The sequence below is a fragment of the Pleurodeles waltl genome, chromosome 7, assembly GCF_031143425.1.
Source record: "Pleurodeles waltl isolate 20211129_DDA chromosome 7, aPleWal1.hap1.20221129, whole genome shotgun sequence".
Classification (NCBI taxonomy): domain Eukaryota; kingdom Metazoa; phylum Chordata; class Amphibia; order Caudata; family Salamandridae; genus Pleurodeles; species Pleurodeles waltl.
Window position 1 is genome coordinate 1388553785 of NC_090446.1, and position 23463 is coordinate 1388577247.

Consider the following 23463-nt stretch of genomic DNA (forward strand, 5'->3'; position numbering starts at 1 on the left):
TGACACCAGCGACACCGACACATCCTCGGATGGGAGCTCCCTAGCGGTGGCAGCAACATCCGGGCCCCCCGCCTCTACAGGTACAGCCGCCACCCAGCGCACCAGCCCCGCCCTCCCAGCAGCCCCTCAGCCTACGCTCCGTGCCCGCTCGCCCAAGAAGGCGGGCATCTCCTTCGCCCCAGGCACCTCAGCCCCTGTCACCCCTGCTGCCCTCAGTGAGGAGGTCATTGACCTCCTTCAGACCATCATTGTTGGGCAGACTACCCTTTTGAATGCCATCCAGGGGGTAGAAAGGGAGGTGCATCGGAGCAATGCCTACCTGGAGGGCATTCATTCGGGTCAGGCTGCCCATCAACGATCGTTCAATGCTCTGGCCTCAGCACTGACGGCAACCATTGTCCCTGTTTCCAGCCTCCCTCTTCTAACTGCCTCCACCCTGTCTCTGTCTCCTGTTCCTCTGCCTATCCCATCCACACCATCAGACCAGCCTGCACACACCTCAACACCCAAGGGCAGCTCATCCAGACACAAGCACCACAGATCCCACAAACACTCACCCAAGCAACACCCAGATGCAGACATGCCAACAGTCACTACCACCTCTGTGTCCCCCTCCTCCTCATCTCCCTCCTCCCTCCCTGTGACGTCTACACTCACACCTGCATGCACACCACCATCAGCCAGTGCTTCCATCACCAGCACACCCTCCAGTCCAGTACGCACACGTGCAGTCACCACCCCCACTGCTATTTACACGTCCCCTGTGTCCTCTCCCACTGTGTCTGTCACCCCCTCTTCCAAGACACACAAACGCAGGCAGCCACCCACCCAACAGCCATCCACCTCACAACAGCCTACGTCACAATCACCTGCACCCAAAGACAGCACACCTGACTCTCCTACAACCACATCCTCTTCCTCCACTCCCATCACCACTACTCCCACCCTTTACCTTGGTCCTAAATTTTTTTACCTCTCTAATCTTGACCTCTTTCCCTCCCCTGACCCACCCCCTCCATCTGCTAAGAGTCCCAAGAGCACCTCAGCCACCACCAGCCCAGCTTTGAGTGTCACTGTGGTGCATGGGTTCTGGAGCCCACCCTTTGGCAGCAGTGCCACTTCCATCAGCAGCAAGGGGACAGCCAGCCCCCCCCCCAGGCAAGAGGACCCGGAAACTCAAGTGCCGCCGTGAGAGGAGTGCCACGGCTGCCCCCAAGGACCAAAGTTCGGCCACTTCACCTGCCACAACATCCAGGGGAGGCAAGGGCCAGAGAGCCTCTTCTAAGGAGCGAAAGGGCAGCAGGGCGGAGAAGTCAGCCAGCAGGAGCGCGGAGCAGGAGGGACCCACAAGCCCCATCCCGGCTGTAAGGGAGGACACCAAAGGGCCCAGGACTCAGTGACCGAAGGGTCCAGCAACTGCACGGTCGGAGGGTGACTGAGCAGGGAGTCCAGGCCAGGTCTGGCTCCCGTGAATTACTGGACAAGCTCCGCTGAACAGGGCCCCGCCGTGCAGAAGAGCACCGCTGAACAAGGCCCCGCCGTGCAGAAGAGCACCGCTGAACAGGGCCCCGCCGTGCAGAAGAGCACCGCTGAACAGGGCCCCGCCGTGCAGAACAGCACCGCTTGTCAGGGCCCCGCCATCTCATGCACCGCTCCGCTGGGCCCTTCCTGTCAAGCACCGCTCCGCTGGGCCCCGCCGTCTCAAGCACCGCTCCGCTGGGCCCCGCCGTCTCAAGCACCGCTCCGCTGGGCCCCGCCGTCTCAAGCACCGCTCCGCTGGGCCCTTCCTGTCAAGCACCGCTCCGCTGGGCCCTTCCTGTCAAGCACCGCTCCGCTGGGCCCTTCCTGTCAAGCACCGCTCCGCTGGGCCCCGCCGTCTCAAGCACCACTGGCACAATGACAGTGCCGGATCTGTGTCGAGCTACTGTTCACGGTTCACTGTGCCCACCATGCCTCCTCCTTGACCAGTGGTGACTGTTATCCACCTGATGGACTGTGGCTTTGCACTCCCCAGGATGGCACAGTGGGCAAACCACCCACTGTAGAGACTTGAGAGACTGTGGCTTTGCACTCCCCAAGATGGCACAGTGGGCAACCCACCCACTGTAGAGACTTGAGAGACTGTGGCTTTGCACTCCCCAGGATGGCACAGTGGGCATGGTGGCCCCTTCGTGGATCTGGCGTCGTGGACTCATGTGGCTGTGGTGCCCCCCCCTTCCCTTCCCCCTGAGGTGCCTGTAGTTTTGTCATCAGATGCCCCTGCAGTGTTCTCTCCAAAGACTCAGGTCTCCTGTGTGGGCTTTGCCCTTGTGTTGATACACTTTAGCCCACGGACACTTGGAATTTCGTTAAATGTGCAGGACTAATTGCCTCGGTTTATCGATTGCACTAAATATTGAATTGAATTATTTAAATTTTTATTGCTATTTGACGATGACTTATCAGAGGCTATTTTTACATAAATTTTGATTCACAATTTAATTATGTCTTTGCATTTTTCAGCGGGGGTTTGGGTGGTGTCACTGTGACTTGTTGCTCTGCATTGGTGTGTACATAGTTTGGGGGGGTGGGGGTCGCATATGTGTGTGCCGTAACCTTTCCTCCTCCCCCCTCCCCTGTGTCGTAGGTGCGGTACTCACCGTTGTCGTCTGCGCCGCCGTTCGTACTCGTGGTAGATGAGCAGGTAGACGAGAGCAGGTAGTGTGTTTAATTCGGGTTCCATGCTGTCCTCCTTCCTCGTGGAGTGCGTAGAGGTGAGCGTTTTCCCGTTCGTAGTCTGTTTCCGCCGTGTTTTTATCGGCGGTGCTCCCGCCCCGGAAAAGGTGGCGGATTGGTGAGTTGTGATAGTGTGGGCGGTACATTGTCTGCCGCCTGTCTGTTGGCGGTGACCGCCGCGCTGTTTGTTTGTCCCGCCGTGGCGGTCGGAGTGTTAAAGTGGCGGGCTGTGTTGGCGGTTCCCGCCAGGGTCAGAATTCCATTTTTTGGACCGCCGGCCTGTTGGCGGGTTGGCCGCCGCTTTATCACCGACCGCCAGGGTTAGAATCACCCCCATAGTCTTTAGACTCCTGGGGTTTCCTTTAACAAATCATTGTTTTATGGTGCATTTGTTCGATTAAACTAAACCAAGCCTATAACCTGGGATGCTTTGATTGTTAATGGAAACCCTAGGAGAAGAACAACTCGTGCCAATTCATGCAGTCATTCGTACAATCTCGCCAGAGGTCCTCCTAGTGACCTGAAATCGAACTAGGAGAGTAACGCACAGTTGCTACAATTCTCTAATTCCACGTGTGGACTTAAATTCCACCCAGGCCTAGTACTGATGTTGCCCATCATCTACTTATTTCTATATTAAGGAAGCATGTATGTCTTATGTGGGTATTTATATATATATATATATATATATATACAATACCCTCTGCCATTCATTTTGAGGATATACGAAATCACTGCGGAGTTCCATGACCATATGGAGGAATGAGGCAGAAGGCTGAATTATTTTATGAGGTCGTGGATCTTCAAGGTCTCTTCCAATGTCCCTATAATATGCAACAGGGGGTACTTTCTTCCTTATAAATCATGATCACACCAACACTCTTCCCACAAATTGCCTGAATCCTTGGTGTCTTGTTCTGTGATGTTTACTTCAGCAGAACCTGTACTGTGACATTTCACACTCCAATAGGAAGTTAGTATGTTTTGCCAAAAAGTAATATGATCAGTTTCTTGTAAATCAGGTTAAATAAATGCTGTGCTGAAAGATAGAGAGATGTTATCTCTTCTGTAATGACCTACGGCATGGAAAAAAATAAACATGTTGCCATAAATAACTCCTTTCTGCTGAACGCCATTCAATACATATCAGAAGAAAGGCATTATGACATCAAAGCTCAACCCTAATAACGTGTTACAGTTGAGTGGCTATGCCATTACTTTATTACAGGCTGCTAGATTTGGCATAAATTGCCTGTAATAAGGAAGTTAGAGATGGGCTCTTGTAATGGGGTTACCGGATCCCATGCATTATACAGCGTTATGCTATTTAGGGGAAAATATGCATTGCAGGGGTAGTGGCCAGGATCATTTATGCTGATTCCCTTACGTGTTCTTCTCTCTTGATTATCACTGTATTTCCCACTATTCTCTCGCCCTCCATCACCCCAAATCCACCGCCCAGCTGCCCCTGGGGGTATCACCTGTGCTCTAGAAATGAAATTAATTCATTCATTTAGAGATGGAAAGGGAGATTACTGAAACTGGGAAAGGGCGAGGAGGTTTCTAAAGTGTCAAGATTGAGTGTTCTCTGTAAAAATGAATCATTAATTCGTTTCTGAATTGGAGGATGGTTGGGGAAAGCCCAGTGGTTAGGGGAAGCATGGTGCAGGGAAAGAGAAGTCCTGTTCCCTGTTTATTTTCCTTACATTTCTTTGTTTTTGATCTGGCTGTATCTTGGCTACACGTATCTCACAGTGCTCCAGGGAAGCCTTTCCTGGTGCCATTGTGGCAGATGCACGTAGCTTCGAAGATGATGTAGACATGTATAGGTAGCAATGACCTTGCCTCAGGGTAGGCGTATGTAATCAGACTTCTTCGGGCTTTTGATAAGGTTGCTGTGGTATGCTAAAAGGAGAAGAGGTATTTTTTACTTACATTTCTTTGTCTTTGGTCTGACTGTATTCTGGTTGCACTTGTTTCAGAAGACTGAAGCCTTTCCTGGTGGCCTTGTAAGAGTAGCAGCTAGCTTCGATGATAATTCAGGCATGCCTGTGGTGCTGTGAATTTGCATAGGAGTAGAGATATTTAATCACATTTCTTTAGGCTTTTGATGAGGTATTCTGTGGCAGGCAATCACATTTCTTCTGTATTTTGATGAGATATGTCGTGGCAAGCTGGATGCCTTTCAGAGGAACGGTGGTTCACCTCCATCCTGGTGTGAATGTATAAGGGCTTGTATTGCCATTCCAAAGCAGCTTTCAGGGAAGAAGGCTAGACTTTTTTCAAGAGGGATCGCTGCTGCGATGCCGTCTTCGTTGTCTTGGAGATGTGCTCCTTGAGAGAGCAATGGATGTTGAATGTGAAGCTGTGTGATTTGGCTTTGGTTGGTAGCTGGGGTTAAAACCGTCCTGGTTCATGGCTGTTGGGTTGCTGAGAACGAGTTATTTGTTGTTGCTGGAGAATGGGAGGAACTCAGTCTTAGTGGAGTAATCCTTCAGGTAGACACTAGACATCCAGGTCTGAATGAGGAGGAGGCAGAGTCTAACTTGCTGATAAGTTTTTCATATAGAGTTGAGGGACGAAATATTGGTGATTTTTCATGTCATCGTTGGTAAGCAAGGTTCTGAAGGTTGCTGTGTAGAGATGGAAGATTACAGGGGATGGGTTGGAGCACTGGGATGCTCCTCAGGTGACGACGAGCTTCTTGGACCTTGAGGCACTAATGTGGGTCATCTGACGGTGCATTGATAAGTAAAAGTAGAACCAGTGCAGGACAATGGCAGTGGATCCAAATGGAGATGCGAGGGTGTGGATGAGGCTACAGTGGTCAACTGTGTCAGAGGCACCCAAGAGTTTCATAGGTATCATGGTTGTCATGATGGGTCAGGAGGCGTCATCTACTACATGTACGGTGGCTGTTTCAGTGCTGCAGAATGATCTGAGGTTGACCGGTGGTCATGAAGGAATTTGCAGTGTTGCTGCAATGCTGTAACAAATCTATCTCTATGTGGGCAAAGGCCCGTGCAAGACCTGTTCTGTGTCTTAGTGCGATGTGAGAAGATAGATTGTAAGATATGATTGAAGCATGTTGACAGATTGGATGATATAAAGCACGTAAATTCAGTGTAAATTAGAAAACATGCTGATAGATTTTAAAATTACTATATATGGATTTGAAGATATGCAGCATGTTGATGGTGCATATACAAAATGCCAACAATGTGCCTCAATAAATTAAACTCTCACTGCTGACATCTGCTATTGCCTGCAGGTATTAATTCTAATCCCGCCAAGGTCAACCTCCCATCCCCACCAAGTTCAGGAAGCCAATAACTTTAAAACTGGACTAAAGTTATTTACAATACTTAAAAGTGGTTAGAAGTGCTAAATTAAAAAAAAAAAATCTTGCTATCATTTAAGAGGTTAGGAGTTATCAGATGCCAAAGCCCATTGTGCAGCTTATAACTTAAAAACTATGATAGATGCAATACCTGAGATCGACGTAATAGTTTACAAGACAGATGTTACGATCCAATATATTTTTTGTGAAGCTTTTTAAGAAAACATTAGTACTGTGGTGTGGTTGGCTTCCACTTTCATTGTACTATAGCACATTGTTAGGTACATGCAGTTTCACTGATGGCATTACCCCTGGCAGCATCTGCGCAAAGTGACTGAATTTTCCCCAGAGGAATGCAAGTAGAGGATTCAAACAGTACCACCCCAAAACTAGAGTCAATATATTAATCAGTAAACAGACTAAATCAATTTAGTTAAAAGAAAAATAATTGTGTGTTTAAAATAAAAACAAACTTACTAAAATTTGATAAGTCAATTAGGCGTTTTAGATTTGAGTATATATCACAAAATACACACAAGCTTGATTTATGTATGAAAGTCAACAGGATCCGCTGTGCGCTACCCAAAAGTGACCACCAGAGGCTGCTATCACAAAAGCAAAATACAGTTACTATCATATCCTGCTGCATGTGCCCTCACACAGGCCAGTTGGGTGGGCTTTTTACATATGTTACATCTCCTGGCACAACAATATTATCCCAGTCCAAACTGTTTTTGTGCTTCCTGCCCTCTCTGCACAACAGAAGAAATTCAATCTGAGCCCAACCTCTCAATAAAGCAGGCCCACACCCCATAATCCTCTTTGAATATTTGAAGCGCCTCACACCATAATCCTCTTTGAGAATTTGAAGGGTCCTTGCAAAAGTCCGACCAGGGCATGGTGTGGTGTTTAAAGTGTACTCCCTTTCTTCCAGCCCCCCACCTTCCTCAGGCAACACCTCTTCTTGACTTGGATAGAGATGTTACGACAAGAGAGCTACCCCCAAGTATAATTAATGGGCCTGATTGGGGACGTTGAAATGTAAACTAATTCAGATATGGATCAATCATACCAGGTTACAGTCAAGCCCAGAGGGAGGGAAAAGCCAGGTAAGCCCTACACCATGTCAACATGGTTTACCTTTGAATTGTGCTGTCTGAAACAGGGCAACAACCAGGCGAGTAGGCCTGAAGCCTTTCTTTTAAAGTCACTCATGTAGGCAATGCAAATCTACACTGCAGCCCATCTGTGGAATTAACCATTTATGCCACATATGTAGCATTTACTACATTGCTGTTAAATACTTCAGCTGGGATTAGTGAATCGCTTAGCACTGGGAGTCCAGTTAGTGATTTCCAAGTACTGAGACAATACAATTAAATCCAGTCAAGGAAAGTACTGGGAACAACTCCAAAAGGTGCTCCTTCCCACAAGCATGATATAGCTAATGCAGCTTATTACAGCATCATAATTGTATAAGGGCACAGCTGACAGTGTCGTGAATATTAACATATGGGCCTATAAAAAGCACTAATAGGCAAATTTTGCAAAACAGCACACCAATAAATTATAACTGGTCTGAGTGTATGGACGACCAGTTTGTTCAACACTGGCCAAAATACACAATGTTCCTTGCCAGTAAATGTTGAGAGAGTCTTGGTGCAAAGAGTTATGGTCAGTGGTAAAGGGCGCAGAGGAAAGGTGAACCGTTTTGGCACAACTTTGGTCACCCCACACAAGATCAAAACATGTCCCAGTGAGGCTACCTTACAATTCAACAGCCCATGAATCACATACAACCAGCCGTCCACAAATGCACTTTGGCACCTGAAAGGGGCATAATAAGTAATTTTGATACAAATGTAATGCAAAGAATTCTCATCAAAAGTGTGGTTTTGATCCTTGTCATTTGTACTTCTCTTCCGGGTTCCCAGAAGGCATCGCTACGCTTTCTCAGTCAGACGTTGCTGTGCCTGTCCTTGCTGCTCGCGGCGCACCTGGACCGGTCCGAGGGCCGCTGCCTCCCACACCGGTCCAAAGAGATGCTCTGCGGGGCTGAACTGGTGGACATTTTGCAGTTTATCTGTGAGCCCACCGGCTTCTATTTCAGTAAGTTGTGTGTTTGTCTTTTTCTCTCCCCAGTAATACATAGTGAGTTTCGTTTTGTGCTTTTTATGTAATTTCCATCTATTTTTGCATAAATTTCACTGATGTTCAGGCCATTGGAAGAAGTGTTCAGTCTCACTGTCCCTAGTTTAGTTTGTGGGGTGTTCATTAGAAATCCTTAATCATGGTTTGACTCCTTATGGGCTTCTCCTCACTTACGCAGCGGTCCTCATGCACATTGGTCCTTGAGTTCTTGAGGTGATTTCAAGCAGCTTCTCAGCGTGTACTTCAGATCCAGCAGCTGCACACCCTTTTCATAGTCACCTTTTCCTCAGTCCTCAAGGTCAAGATCAGATTCTAAAGAGAGACAGCTCTACTGGATGCCTCTGGTTCAATGCTCCCCCTGGCCTGTGCAGAGAACATGTAATTGAATTCAGTACAAGCCTATGTTCATACACAGTGGCAGATGAGATGGGGTTTAGTCCAAATCAGGCAGCCCTTCAGCCAATCAGGCACTTGTTGCTGTACCTCAGCCTTCCTCTGCCACTGTAACCATGGGTTTTGGGGTAGGAGGGGGTCAGGTGACAGCAGAACCCATGCCCATGATCATAGACTTTGTCAAGGTGATGCTTCTTTGCAGGCTGGCCAATCCAAATTGATCTGAATGAATGAAGCGAGCAGAAAGACTACTTCCTGGTTCCATTCAGAGTTTAATTATCCAAACCAGGCACATAGTAACCTGGCTACAATGACTTGTGGAGGAAGAGAGAGAGAAAGGTGTTATCAGCAATGCATGAAAGAGGATAGGGGACCGCTCACTCAAAGCATTTGCCTCTAATATGGCGATCTGCCTTTTTGGGGATACAAATACATTGTATACTTTAGATGATATATGAGTGGTGCAATAGCATCCACATGAGCAACAAGAACACCGGCAAGCAGGATGCTGCAGCCAAGGAGATCAGAAAGGACCATGACTTGACTGGTGATTCTAAAGACGGCTTCAGGATGGTACATTGTCCTTCTGCCCAACTGTTTGTGCTTTTGCGGATATGTGTGTCCGTAAGGAGAGGTCTGTATATTGATACCGAATTCTAGTGAATTTGCTCTTCCGCTGGGTGGGGTATGGATCTGTCCAGGGACCTTGTATTTTCTTAGATCAGTGCGGACTTTTGGGCGGTGTGACTGGTGCCATCGCACCTGGGGTCGAGCTTATGGGGGGTGCGGCTTTCCGATATATCTCATGGATCTAAAAGCACCTGCTTCAGAGTTATTTGTGATCCTAGCAATGCTCAGGCCGTAACAAACATGTCAAGATAACTCTGGTGGTTAATGTACCATCTGAGATCCAAATTTTCTCTAATACTAGATTTGACTCATCATAAAGTAGTGCAGAGGGTCAATGTGCCTGTTAAAAAACGTGTAACATGCAGATCACAGAATTATATTTTATGTAGCTATCTTAGTCGGCTACTACTTTTGTCACATAAATACTTTTGTTACTTGCAGTTCATAAGCTACTTCCCTAATGTTGCACAGTGACCTATGAACTGGCTTTTAAGTGCTGCATGCACACTTCATAGTAGAGGTTTAGAACTTTATGTTTTTTCCCTAGTCTTTTGTTACCCTAAGGTTGCTAAAAAAGGGCTAGTTTGGTAGAAATAAATTCTTATTATAAAGCTAATGCCAACCTCTGTGTTATGTTTTAAATCCTGAGTTTGTACTTCACCAGACCAAGCACTCTTCAAGTATACTGCGTACCAGTATGGATGACATGTGACTTCTACAGCTTGTATCCCCAAGGGGCATATTTAAGAGCCCCTCGCGCCACCGCAACATCACTTTTAGTGATTCTCCGGTGGCGCTATGCACTGCACCGTATTTACAAGATGGCGTTAAGCCACTTTTGTGGCTTAACGCCACCTTGTACATATGGCCCCTTCACACGCAGCACTTCATGTGGAAGGGGCGTGCAGTGGGTGTTGCTGTGGGCGTGCCACAGCAGCACCGATTGCATTTTGATGCTGCCCCAGATTTATGAGTTTTCGTAAACCTGAGGTAGCACTAAAATCTAACGCCACCCCGGGTATGGCAAATGCTTTAATTTCTCCTCGATTTTTGCTCTTTGTATGTGTACTGCATTTTGCAGCACACATAGAAAGAGCAAATCACCATTTAAGATTGTTTTTGTACAAGAAGGTGTTCCTTCCTCCACAAAAACAATCTCCTCCTCAATGCAGCCATCCTTGCACAGCAGCAAATTCAGCACAGGCGCAGGGGGCAACACAGGGGTGCGCTGTATTCTATTTAAAATGGTGCATACCTGCATTACGAAAATGACGGTGGGCAACGCTGCCAAATTTGGCGCAGCCTCTCACACCATAATTTTCCCTTAAATCTGGCCCTCAATGTCTTATGTAACATTTCCTATACATTGACTTACGCGCTTGTAGGATTCATTGTCTCTGTATAATGTGTGTGTGATGTAAAGTGCTCTGAAACCCTGAACTGGTTTGATTAGCGCTATTAAAGAAATTAAATACAAATGAGATAGGGCTATGAAGAGATGAGGGGAATCTTTGAAGGATGACAGTGAGGGGATCTATGGAGAAACAGAGCATTAGGGGGCAACAACAAAGATTGTCGCACTGGGCGCCAGCGACGCTAAAGCTGGCCCTGTCTTGGATTACTGGTTGACCAAATTTTAATAGTTAGAAGAAAGTTGAATGAGATAGATATTAGGTCTACAGGAGCTACAAAACGGTGTAATGTGGGCTGAACTTGCAGAAGACAGACACACAAGAAGAAGCGTTCACAGAGTCAGGATAGATTGAGCAATATTTTCAGTTTCCAGGCACTACAACAGAGGATATCAATAGCAAAGCCTCTGGTCTGCAATTCCCTCTGATTCATTGCCTTCGTGTGACCTCTCCTCATGACACAACAGTAGCTTTACACCCATAAAACTGTCTGTTTCTCTAAACGCTTGCCCACTACTACTACTGCGATGTGCTCAGTTATGTTAAATACGTTATGCTGTAAGAGGACATGTTACACCTTCATGCCTCCCAGTCAGATAACTTTGGTAAATAACTCTGTAACTTTGAATCTCTTTTAAGGCATGACTGCACCAGTACGCAGCAGGACCCGGACTGGCATCGTAGAGGAATGCTGTTTTTGTAGCTGTAGCGTGGCCATTCTTGAGTCTTACTGTGCGGCGCCAGTCAACAACGTGACCAGTCCAAATGGTAAGAAGACAACCTTTGTCCATGGGAATGAACCTTTCTTTTTACACACAGTTCAATATGTCTGGCAAATCTGACATGTCTATGGGTAGGCTGGTTTTATGGCTGTATGGGGCTAGTTTTGTAGTGTGGTTGGCCGGCTTTGTGGCAATGTGGGCCAAAGTCTATTTTAGAATGGCTACGGTGCAGCAGGCAGCGCCATGCAGATGACAGCAGATTGCACTTGGCGTCTCCCATGGTATGGAAGGTGCTGCATCATGTCATATTGGACCTGCTGGTGCAGGTGGTGTAGTTACATTTGAAAAACACATCAGTGCCACTTGGCTCACCAAGACAGGTGCACACACTCTTTCCCCAAACTCCCTCTCTCCAAAGTATTCCTGCTGCTATATGTACAGGCACTCAATGCACCAATCAGTGCCCATTGCCCAGTCCCACCTTAAATGTCAGCAGGGGCCAATTGATGTATATGGGTGGGGCCAGTGAGCAGATGGGCAGTGGCCAACCTGCCTGTGCAGTGCCAACACTGCAAAGGTATGAGTGGAGAGGTGCTGTCTGCATGGTACAATCTGTCACGCAGTGTTATGTCAGGACGTCTGATACAGACAAAAAAGATGTTGTTTGAACTACTCTTTGAGAAACATTTCTTTTTTTGACAGCCAAAATGTTTAAATGTTTGGAAACAACACTCCCTAGTGTTCTAGGGAAGAGAAATATTCCACAGCACGTTATCAACAATTTTATCACTTTCACAGCTGCATTAGCATCTACAGTGGACTCCCTAACCAATGACTATCCAAACTCAAATTGTCTAGAACCATCCTGCTCATCTCCCTTTCAGCCTAAAAGAACATGGATGTTGGAAATTGCCCTTCCTGCAGGGTTATCCTCAATCTTTTTGCCTTTCTTCTTCTATTTTTCTGACCCTCTTTTTGTTGGCTTTAACACTCAGGGCAATTTACCACTGCTAATCAGTACTAAAGTGCATATACTCTGTCCCCTAAAACTTGGTATAATTGGCCTACACCTGTTTGGCTTGTTTAATTTACCTTTACATTGTAAAGTGGTATACAGTGTACCCAGGACTTGCAAATTAAATGCTGCTAGTGAGCCTGCAGAGCACATTGCGCCACCCACAGAAGCAGCCTTTCCAGCTTGTCTCAGGCCTGCCATAGCAGGGCCTGCATGCGCAGTTTATTGCCACATTGACTTGGCAAGTCAAACTACTTGCCAAGGTCTAAACTCCCTTTTTACTACCCCTAAGTCAGGCCCTAAGGTAGGCCCTAGATAGCCCTAGGGGCAGGGAGCTGTGTATCTTGGATCCTGGTGGTCTGGCGGTGGTGGATATCCTAATGGGCCAAGGCAGCACTGTATGCAGCGCTGCCCTGTGGATTACAACCTTGTTCTCCCCCAGCCTTTTCATGGCAGTAACACCGCCATAAAAGCTGGCAGAGAACAGGTTTGGGGAAATGGGTAGTGCAGGGGCCCCCGTGCTCAGCACCGTCCCAATGTTCACTATCTGCTTTGCAGACAGTGAACATTGCAAGGGTGCTGGTGCACCTTGCTGGCTATAGCATTGCCGCCGGCTCGATTACAAGTCGGAGACAGTGCTGTAGCCTGTTTCCCTCTAGGCTGGTGGGTGGAAACTCATGTTTCCACCTGCCGACCTAGTGGGAAATTTGTAATGACTCTGGCGAAGAGGGTGTCACGTAGGCGGAGGCCACCCTCTCAGGAGTGTGGCAGATGGGATTTTCCATCCACCAAACTTGAAATGAGGCCCATAATCTTATGTGCCTATTTCATTTTTCACTACAGTGAGTGTTGTTCCTCTCATAGGTTTGCATTAGGAATTCCCTTATATATTTCTATGTGGTAATTTCTGATCTGTAAAGAATAGCGTGGGTATGTTTGGTATGTTTGGAATGGTAGTGAGAAATCCTGCTTACTGGTAGCAGTGGATTTTACATTATTATTTTAGAAATGCCACTTTTAGAAAGTGGGCATCTCTCTGTGCTTATAACACTAGTGCTTTGCAGCCTGACAGGGCTGGGGAGAGAGAGGGTCGTTCATACCTTACATGTGACTAGGCTGTGTCCTGCCATGGCACAATGGACTGATTATCCCCTACTGATGTCTGGAGCCAGGGCTGGGTTGAAAGGGTGTTGTGGTTCACTTGAAAGGGTTCTTTTGAAGTTACCCCCAAGACAAAGGCATTTTTGGAGTATAAGTAGAGGGGCTGTCGCCCCTTGATTTGGAAAACACTTTGATAATTGGGAGTGACCCTCTGCTGGACTGCAAAAATAACTCATCTGGACTGCTCTGCTGTGGTTGCCCTGCTACCTACTGCTGCTGGGTGACTTTTCTGCATGTTGCCTGCTGCCAGCTGATCCCTGACGCTGGTTCCACAAGGGGCACATTACCAGGAGCTGCTGTGTCATCAGGAGAAACCATCATTGTGGGAACTTCCCTATGTGCTGGCCTGCTGCCTCCTGTCTTCCGTGGTGCCCCCCAGTGCTCCCCAAATTAGCGTGTAGCGAGCACTTTATTGTCATTATGTTCCCCTTGAATTCTGGTTCCACACAAGCGAGCGCTGGCTTATTGTATAGCCATGAAGAGTATATGAGAAGTACTTATTGATCTCGCAGCATACTCACTCATCATTTTGATTAACACTGTGCCCTTTGAGATCAATCTGTGTAGGCCTCTGCATACGCCCCGCTCCCAAGCACTTCATTTCCGAAACCCGAGAGCTGCTGCAACACCAGGGGAATCCCCTGCCTCAGGTACACAACACCAACTGGAGTATTCTTGACCCAGTCCCCTTTAGTGGGGGGACTGTGACATACGCCACCAGAGAAAGGCACCATCTGGTGGCATCTTCCTCTGGACTGGGGATTTCATGTCGCCTGGGTGGAATCCCCCTTGGCAGCTCCCCCTCAACTGTTGTAAGTGCGAAGTGCAGGAGGAAACACCTTTGCACTTGCGCACCTGCCGGGAGACAAGCCCTGTGTGTAAGCGTCACCCCTGCCAGCCCGGTGCAGCCCTGCACAGCCCAGCACAGCCCAGCATGTTCCTGCATGATCCATGGAGTGAGGACTGCCCCAACCCCCCACAAAGGTACCGTAGGGCTGGCTAGGGCCAAGAGAGGAGGAAAGGTCTCTTAGTGCCCCTTCGCAGGCTTTCCGGTTTTCTTGGAGAGGAGTGTGAGTTTGTCTGCCTGACCTGCCAGAGCTTAGGAGGGTGGGCGCCTTTTGAGAGCCCAGCCACCTCTTCCTACATTTGGCCTCTGGGAACCCGGGGTGACCGGAGTAGGGTTCAAGGCTTTCCTCATGACTAGGTGACCGTGCCTAGGGTAGTGATGGTCTCAAGGAAAACACAGATGGGTCACTTTGGAAGTAACCTCTATGAAATGTTTATTCCTCGCGTCTACGGGACTGGTCTCATTCTACACCTTTGTCACAGTATTTACTAATGTATGTTGCATCCACCCTACATTGCTCAGCACAGCAAATTATATATAAGGGACAGATAGCGATCTTAGGGCCAGATGTAGGAAGCCTTTTGCGCGTCGCAAACTGCGAAAAACGCAGTTTGCGACACGCAAAAGGCCAAACGCGATGCACAACAGCAAATTGCGAGTTGGTACCGACTCGCAGTTTGAGGCTGCGACTCGCAAATAGGAAGGGGTGTTCCCTTCCTATTTGCGACCACATCGCCATGCTGAGTTGCTTTGTGACCGCGAATGCGTTCGCAAACCAACTCGCAGTTACCATCCACTTGAAGTGGATGGTAACTCATTCGGCAAAGGGAAGGGGTCCCCATGGGACTCCTTCCCCTTTGTGAATGCCCCAAAAAATATTTTTTCAGAGTAGGCAGTGGTCCTATGGACCACTGCCTACTCTGAAAAAAACGAAACTAAACGGTTTTGAAAGTTTTTCTTTTTGCAGCTCGTTTTCCTTTAAGGAAAACGGGCTGCAAAAAGAAAAAAAAAACTGCTTTATTAAAAAAGCAGTCACAGACATGGTAGTCTGCTGTCTCCAGCAGGCCACCATTCCTGTGAGTGCATGGACTCGCTATGGGGTCGCTAACTGCGACCCACCTCATTAATATTCATGAGGTGGGTCTTTGCGACCCCATAGCGAGTCGCAGAAGGTGTCTGAGACGCCTTTCTGCCTAACATTTTGCGAGTTGCAAATTGCGAGTCGCTATGACTCGCAATTTGCAAGTCGCAAAATGTTATTTTGCTACATCTGGCCCTTAGTCTTGCTATGCATAGGATGATAAGTCTCTCCTCAGAGTTGGTATAAGCTGCACAATAATTAATGTTATGATACCTTATGGTGATTCATGTGATTACTACACCTAACCTACCTGAGGTGTCCCTTGGCCTGATGTTGTGACATATGACATCTTTATACTTGTCTAGCCAAGATAGAAGTGCTGACTCAGGATTTGTACCTATAACGGTTGTTGATTCTGTATATGCTAAACAGAATATAATACTTATATTTTATACAATTATGCGCAGAGTCTCTTTAGTGGTGTATTTATTGTGTCACTGATGCGAGTGTGAGGTGCAAACACTCTACACATGACCTCTGGTGATAGGTCTGACTGCTCTGTGCCAAGCTACTGGGGGTGAGCATAGGTTATCTTTGGTGTGTAACTGACTCGCCCTGACTAGAGTGGTTGTTTCTGCCTGGCTCAAGTGCACACCCTAGCCAACCAGAAATCCCATTTCTTACAATGGCCGTATTCCAGCTAGACACAAAGCCTTCTACTGGCTCACTGTAAAAGAAACAGCAACGTTCCCAATTTCAGCTGCCTTCTTCACAAAGTCTTACATGGTCTAGCTGCATCTTTCCTGTCAATGTTGTTTGCCCAATTATCTCTAATAGAATGTCTAATGTCTATCTTAACTTACTGTCTACCCATCCAACTTATCATGCCGCCATTTTGGGGTTCCCAGGGGTCACCCACGTGACTCCTGGGTTGCCCTTTGCGACCCCTGGCACTGCTGTTAAAACGCTTGGCCTCAGTGGTAGCAAAGCTAATGCCAAGAATAAAAGGTAAACAGTGCCCTGATGAGCCCTGTCTGCTTTTGGCAGCTTCCCCTGCGATCTGGGACATTAACCTTTTAGTTCCTTTGAACAAATAAATTCAACATGCAAGGCACACTCTCCTATTTGAATTAAAAAATGCCATACAATTTAATCAACATGTGCTCGATTTTCATTACTATAAAAACACGCAAGGTGGTATGGTTGAAAATACTTCACATCTGTGCTTTGCATGGGTGAGAACGCCTTACAAGTTATCATAATGAAAGTGTATTAATTATGAAAAGGAACAGGTTGTAAATAACATGATTCACATTCAAAATATGGTCTGCGTGAATTAATACAGATGGGCAAAACAGCTGTTGTTTCTTAATCATCGCCCTACAATTTAAATAAACAGTATATCCTTGCAGTATTAGGGGCATAAACTAGAGGAACTATTAAATCCTCACAGATTGTGGTATGAATAATTTGGGTTCCTAGTGATTTTCCGTCCATCAAGTACTTAAGTTTCATGCAGTAAAAGAGAGGAATGTGCATTGTTCCTAACATGTGATAACCCTATTTACTATATAGATGGTATATCAAACAGGTATTTATCTCTGTTAGTAACTGTTGTCAGCAATGTCAATTATCATGATGTTATCAGGATCAAACTCATGTGCCATCTCTTCCTGGGAAGAGTTAATGTCAAAGAGCGTTTGATGTCACTACCTATTATGTGATTGAGTCAAATGGGTGGGTGTGATGTCACTTCCATTACCTCTGGAATTTTGGTTAATTGATGACCATCCAACTCGTTACAAGACCATTGGAATAATGGCCTTTTTTGTGCAAGTCACATCTCTAAGAAGCTCTCTACCACTTTGTCTACACTTGGAATATGATTTAGGAGATTGTTAAAAATCAATTAATTTGGGAAGACGTCTGGCTAGCCCTTCCTGTGCCTGCATCTATTCTCTCTTTATTTCCTCAGGCCTGTTGCTCAGATGCTTAAAACTAGTTTCTGAACCTTCATCTTGCAGACTCTTCCCCAAGTCACCCTTCTATCAGCATGAGGGGTAGATGGATTCCTTCAGTTGATAATACCACTCCAAGAGATGTCTAGTTGTTTTCCAGGATGAAAACCATTTCCAGTCTTCTATGTATCTGATCCAAGGTACTGAGAGGGTACCACAGGTTTTTTTTGCTGTACTTTAATAAAATATAATTTATAGGAAGGAGGTAAACTAAAATAGCACTATAATACCGATGCCAACCAAATGACACCTGCTACTGAGGAGCAACTTTTGGCAGATGGTGTTAAAATGTGGACAAGAGGTCCAATAAAGTCAAGGCAGAGAACATGACTCAGTCCTGGTTATTGAGTAGTTCTTTCCTGATATTTAATAGTGTAGACTCTACCCGAAGGAAAGCCAACTGTTTGAGTCCAGGTATGAGGAAAGTTAACAAATGACTACTGTTTAAGTGTCATTGCAACATAGGATAAGCCTCTGATAGGTTGTTTGAAAGAATGTAAGGTTTCCTTGAAGGGCTCTTTACAGTAGGGGAGATGATGGCCTGTCTGAGATCTCGATCCCGTAGAGAGGGAGGCAAGTAGGTTGTCACACACTCATTTGGGGGTACCAGGAGGATAGTTATTAGTTTATGGGTTCCCATCGCCTTTTAAGCATGAAAGGTTTTTGGTTGCCTTATCTACTTCAGTAATCTTAGTGTGTAACTCTCCCTTTTTGGCTCTGGTGCAAGCGCATTTATAAACACTAATATACAAGTGATATGTTGATATAGTAGATTTTATTTATTCCAGTGTCTTTCTATGGCCATGCCTTGAGCTTTCAAGTGACAAAGGTTATCTGTAAACTACTTATTGGGTTTTATAGGATTAGATTTGCAGGTGGACAAAGGGGCAACCGTATCATATGTGAGAAGCAGTTGTGTGAAATCAGCAGGTGTTTTTTTTTACAGAATATGTGTTCATTGGAGAGGTTAATCACATTATGGTGTGACAGGATAACTTCTGTGAGCTCAGAAATAATTGAAAATAGGTTGAGGCAGTGTCCTTGTGAATGATTTGGGACAAAAGTTAGATAGATGGTCTTAGTTATACTTTTGGTCTAAACTTAGACTTCAGGTCTAAACTTAGACATTGTGTCTAAGTTTACGTTTGTGAATAGGGACCAGAGTGTCTATTTCTTCAATGATGTTTTGACTGTTCAATTTAGAAAAATCATCTGCCCAGATAATGAGGAGTAGGAAGACTCTGCCAGGCTACGGCTGTAAGGGCACACTTAAATAGTAGTGGGCCCTTACAGCCTTAGCAGTAGTAGTATCACAGTGACATATCAATGGTACCAATAGACCCTAATGAAAGTAAGTAATTCATCCTCACAAGTAGCAGTAGTAGTATCACGGTGACATATCAAGGGTACCAATAGACCCTAATGAAAGTAAGTAATTCATCCTCACAAGTCGACAGAGCACCACATTTGGCAACCTCCCATGTAATAGCTTTCTTCACCACTCTTCTTTGTTTCCACCCCATCTTTTATACCTCCTGTTCTTGCTACCACTATGCTCTCCTCGTTTTCCAGTTCCTTTATCTGTCTCCCTTTCTGTTCATCTCCTGTCCTTTCTCTAACCCCTGCAGTACTCTTATTCAGGAGGCAAAAGTGTGTTGCTTACAGATCAGTGAGGGTAAAGAAATAAAAGCTTGCTCCCCTACACCCTCCCTTTTCCTGAGTAGCCTATGTAGAATGTTCATTTCTTTGGGAGGCCTACACACTTGGCAAGCAAATTGAAGATGCCACAGTGGGGGCTTTCCCAAATGGCCTCAGTAGCTAACCACAAAGGCGGGTGGGCGGTGGGACGGAGGGAAATATGACAATATTATTACTTCTGCCTGCAGTGTTATAGTCACAATAATTTTGCTGGTGTCAGAGAGTCCTAGGCCATGCTCACACCGATTGCTACTACTTACTGTTTTCTGAGGTTGGGGACTACAGAAGAGCTAGCCTACCGCTAAGATGGATACAAGTCTTGGGAAGTGGTGCGGCCTTAGCACTCTCTACTGGCTCCAACCTCCCCTTCAGGACCACACAATATTGTCTGATGATCAAAACACCTGCAAACTATGCCATCTGGTCCCTGCATCAGGCTGTCTCTTTGGCTTCTCCACCCTAGACTATATTATCCGCCAAAAAAAATAAGGGGGAAGAACAGACAAGACTGGCCAAGTCCCAAATAATCTAACAAAGCATAAAAAAGTAACTTTGGGAAACTGATCTATGACGTTAAAGGTTCACTTAAGCTTATCAGATCTGGTTGTCAGGCTTAGACATGTGAATTTGTCTTGTCAGTCCTAAAAAATTTAGGGGAACCCTCACATACCTTCCCAGGTGTCATGCTACATCATAAGGTTGTCTACCTCAGCCCGGCACTTGTTGGTGATGGGCTCAATCGACTTAGTTGAGAGCTCTTTGGTGGTGTTTGTGGACTCACCAGGTGGTGCTAGGTAGGGGATCGCAATGTGTCTAAAGATCCCTGAAACGGTACCCAGATCAATATATTTTATTCAGTGGGTATGGTCAATATATGTTATTCAGTGGTTATGTCACTGTTAAAATAGAAGGGGAGATCTCAGGGAGTATTAATGTTTCCAGATTCCTAAATTTAGTCAACATGTTTGAGCCATCTCAATGGGCCCCCCAGGAGTCTGCAGGCCTCCTCCGTTATAGATTACTGCTCTCACTTTCACATGCTCATTCAGTCATACAATGAGAAAAAATACGTAAATGGTGGTACTCCCATTGAATGTACCATATCTGGGGTCCAAAAGGGTACCTGTGACATCAGAAATGACACAGACAGACATGTACTTAATAGCTGATAGACATGCCTGTTGGTGACACTAGTCCAGTGCAATCCAGTCTTATGGCCAATCAAGGCAAAGCGAAGTCAAACTAGTGAATGGCACATGTGCAAATGGTGGACACCGGCTCATGATAATACCATGTGTTCAATCTCTAGGCTCATTTTAGATATGGGTAGTCATTTTCCCAGGGAAGCGGGACTAATGCGGTGCCCTGTAGTCAAACACTGAAATGAGATAAAGGGCAAAAAGAACCATTAATGGTCTCTGAAGAGCCTATGGAGGATCCATCCAATCTGAGCTAGAGGGTCACTTACTTTGTGAAGGGAAAACACAGACTATTACCCTGTTGGTTCACCTGTTGTCTCTGAATGTGGAAGCGGAAAGCATGCAGATGGAAGAAGTAGTACTTCTTGGTGGGCATGGTGGTAGTGAGGTGTGGTAGCACTGCCCACCTAAAAGTGATGTGCCCCTTTGCAAGACACTTTTTTATTAGAAGAATGAAACCAGAGGCTGATGATCTTTGAAAGTGGTGAGGCATAATACATGCCGGGAGATCCCTCTATTTTGTTCAAAATTTGTCTTCAGAATTCCCCATATGTTAAGAATTACCTTCTTTGTATAAGTGCCAGCATTTTGTAATGGGTAACCCCTTACCTCAAGAATTATATACAGTATTCCAGTACCAGAAGTTTGCCATTGATACTGTCCCAATACCATGGGTGGCCCGTACATGATAAATCACTTGCAATATTCCAGAGCCAGCATTTTATCATGGTTTTCTTCCCCCAACCCGTCCATTAGGCCCCCATATACCATGGCTACCCTCTCTGAGGAAAATAATTACCTCCATTTTGTCAGCACCAGCATTTTCCCATAGGTACTCCCTAATATACCCTACTTTATGCCAGTAATTTTGTCCAATTATCCAGCTCCAGCATTTTGCCAAAGATGCCCCAAGCCAAGCATTTTCCCAGTCTGCAAGCACCAGCATTTGTTTTAGGGTTCAGGGTGGGTGGGGGATCGGGGCACTTTAGTTTTTAGAGGTGGGTGGGGGGGTTGGGATAGTTTTTTTTTAGGTCTCAGGGGTGGGGATTAGGGTAGTTTAGCTATTGGGGGTGGGGGTAGTTTTCAGCCTCATTGTATGACAAAACCACGCATGCCGTTTCCACGTATGCCTTTATTAGGCGTGCTTTTACAACAAAATTTGTTGTAAAGACATGCGTGGTAAAGGCATGCATGGAAACAACTCGGTCGTAGTTCTGACCACATTGTTAAGGCATGCGTTGTTCCAGCATGAGTGGTTCTGTCATACAATTGTTTGCAGTTGAGCTATGTTTTTTTCAGACATGCACAATCCAGACATCCACCCACAGAGTGTCATGTTTTTGTACAGTACTGTGTAGCTGGATTGTGCTTCAGCCCCCTCCTCCTCCTGTTATCAGCAGCATGGAAATGAGGCTGGGAGGCGTGATCTGTTCACTGGCAGTGTTCATACAAAACATAAAAGTTGTGTTTTCATGAACATTGTTCGTTTACATAATTAGGAGTTGTGGCAAGGGTCAGTAAGTGGCACTTCCAAGAAGCCAGTGCTGCGCCTGAAGCCCCTGGCAAGGGCCACCACTAAGAATGAAAGACTGAGTTTAAAGCAACATGATTCAAACCTGTCAAATCCTGGTTGCCATCACTTTTCCATAGTAGGGACATTAGTTACAAGGTATCTTTTCAGCTATATCTGCTGGGCGAGTATACGCGGTGGTAAGCAGGCTAAAGGGGGCCAAGGCTGCAGAGATGATCTGTGGGCATCCGGTACCTCTTGTTATAATGCTTTCAATACACTACGAGGGTGAGAATGAACTTTGTAACAAGATCAGTATGTAATCTACTGCTCCCAAGTTAGAATAATAATCAACTTTTAAGGTTAATGCACCTGCTACAAAACATTGTGTGTAACCTGTAAATCACATTCTTTACTCCAGACTAAGATGGCGCAGTTGTCTAAAGCACTGAAGGGGACAGCAGTCATGGAAAAGTGGGATAAAGAGAGAGGAAAGGAGGGGGATATGTTTGGGTTAATGAGGAAGGATATTGTGTATGTTATTATCTCATTGAAAGTAACTTTGATGGACCATATACCCTTTGCAGGCAGAAGAGTAAGTGTGTGTCAATGTTTTGCATCCTTTTGATAGAGGTGGAGCATAATGAATTGTACTGCTTCGTTTCCGAAAAACTACCACATGTTGCATGCAGAAACTACCACATGTTGCATGCACAAATGTATGCGCCTCCTCCCATCACACCAAAAAGACCACCCTCAACAGCACATCTTAAAAAGTTCCAAATTCCTCTGTTTAGAAATGTGGGCCACATTTTTTACTACCCATTTCACAAATAAAGGCCATTTTTTTGGGTTCCACGGACTGTTTGCTGTCCCTGTCTGACCCTGTCTCTTGCCTATTTCAGCAGTGGCTCCTCCGCAATAGCGGAGGGGCGTCGCCCCACTGGCTAAGAGCCAGATACTGAGAAATAAAGTATTTTGTTTCATTTTTAAGATGCTGGCTCAGCCAAGTTGGAGAAACTGCACAGACTCCAAAGCAGTATCTGAGCAGCAGACCAAGCCACTCAGACCAATCCTGGAACTGCTCTCATGCTAGGTATAGCATGAGAACAGTGCCAGGATTGTGTGCGGAGCCTGTGCTGGTGACCCAGTGACTGCTGGGACACCATCAGAAGACAGAAGCTTATTTTAAATTTGTATTTATTCCCGCTCTCCCTTGCCCCCCCCCCGCTTGAGATTTGTGGCGGCTGCTCCTGGCCTCTTCTGCCTCCATTGACACATCCCTGGCTCTTCTTACACTTACAGGAAGTATCAGTAGTAATTACATATTTATGAAGTTTGAAGATATATACATTTTGTCAATGTATATATATATGTGGAATTGAGTGTAAATAACCTATACTTACCTACATATACTTACAGTGTCGATATGTTGATCATCAATATTTGTGCTACAATATTTGTGCAGCACCATATTCAGTATTCAATATTCTGGTACCATATCATAATGATTTGATTGGGAATCATATGAATTCCTTTTAATTTTATCATGTCACTTTAATAACTTTCTG

The 23463-nt window shown here is 45.9% G+C and overlaps 1 protein-coding gene across 1 annotated transcript in view; it reads left to right on the forward strand.

The window, feature by feature from the left end:
• Positions 1-23463, forward strand: part of LOC138246388 (insulin-like growth factor III) — an 81961-nt gene that overhangs the window by 52837 nt on the left and 5661 nt on the right. Inside the window, exons 2-3 of the mRNA XM_069200961.1 lie at positions 7990-8164; positions 11281-11409. Of these exons, the coding sequence (XP_069057062.1) occupies positions 7990-8164; positions 11281-11409 (304 nt within the window). The remainder of the gene's footprint in view (positions 1-7989; positions 8165-11280; positions 11410-23463) is intronic.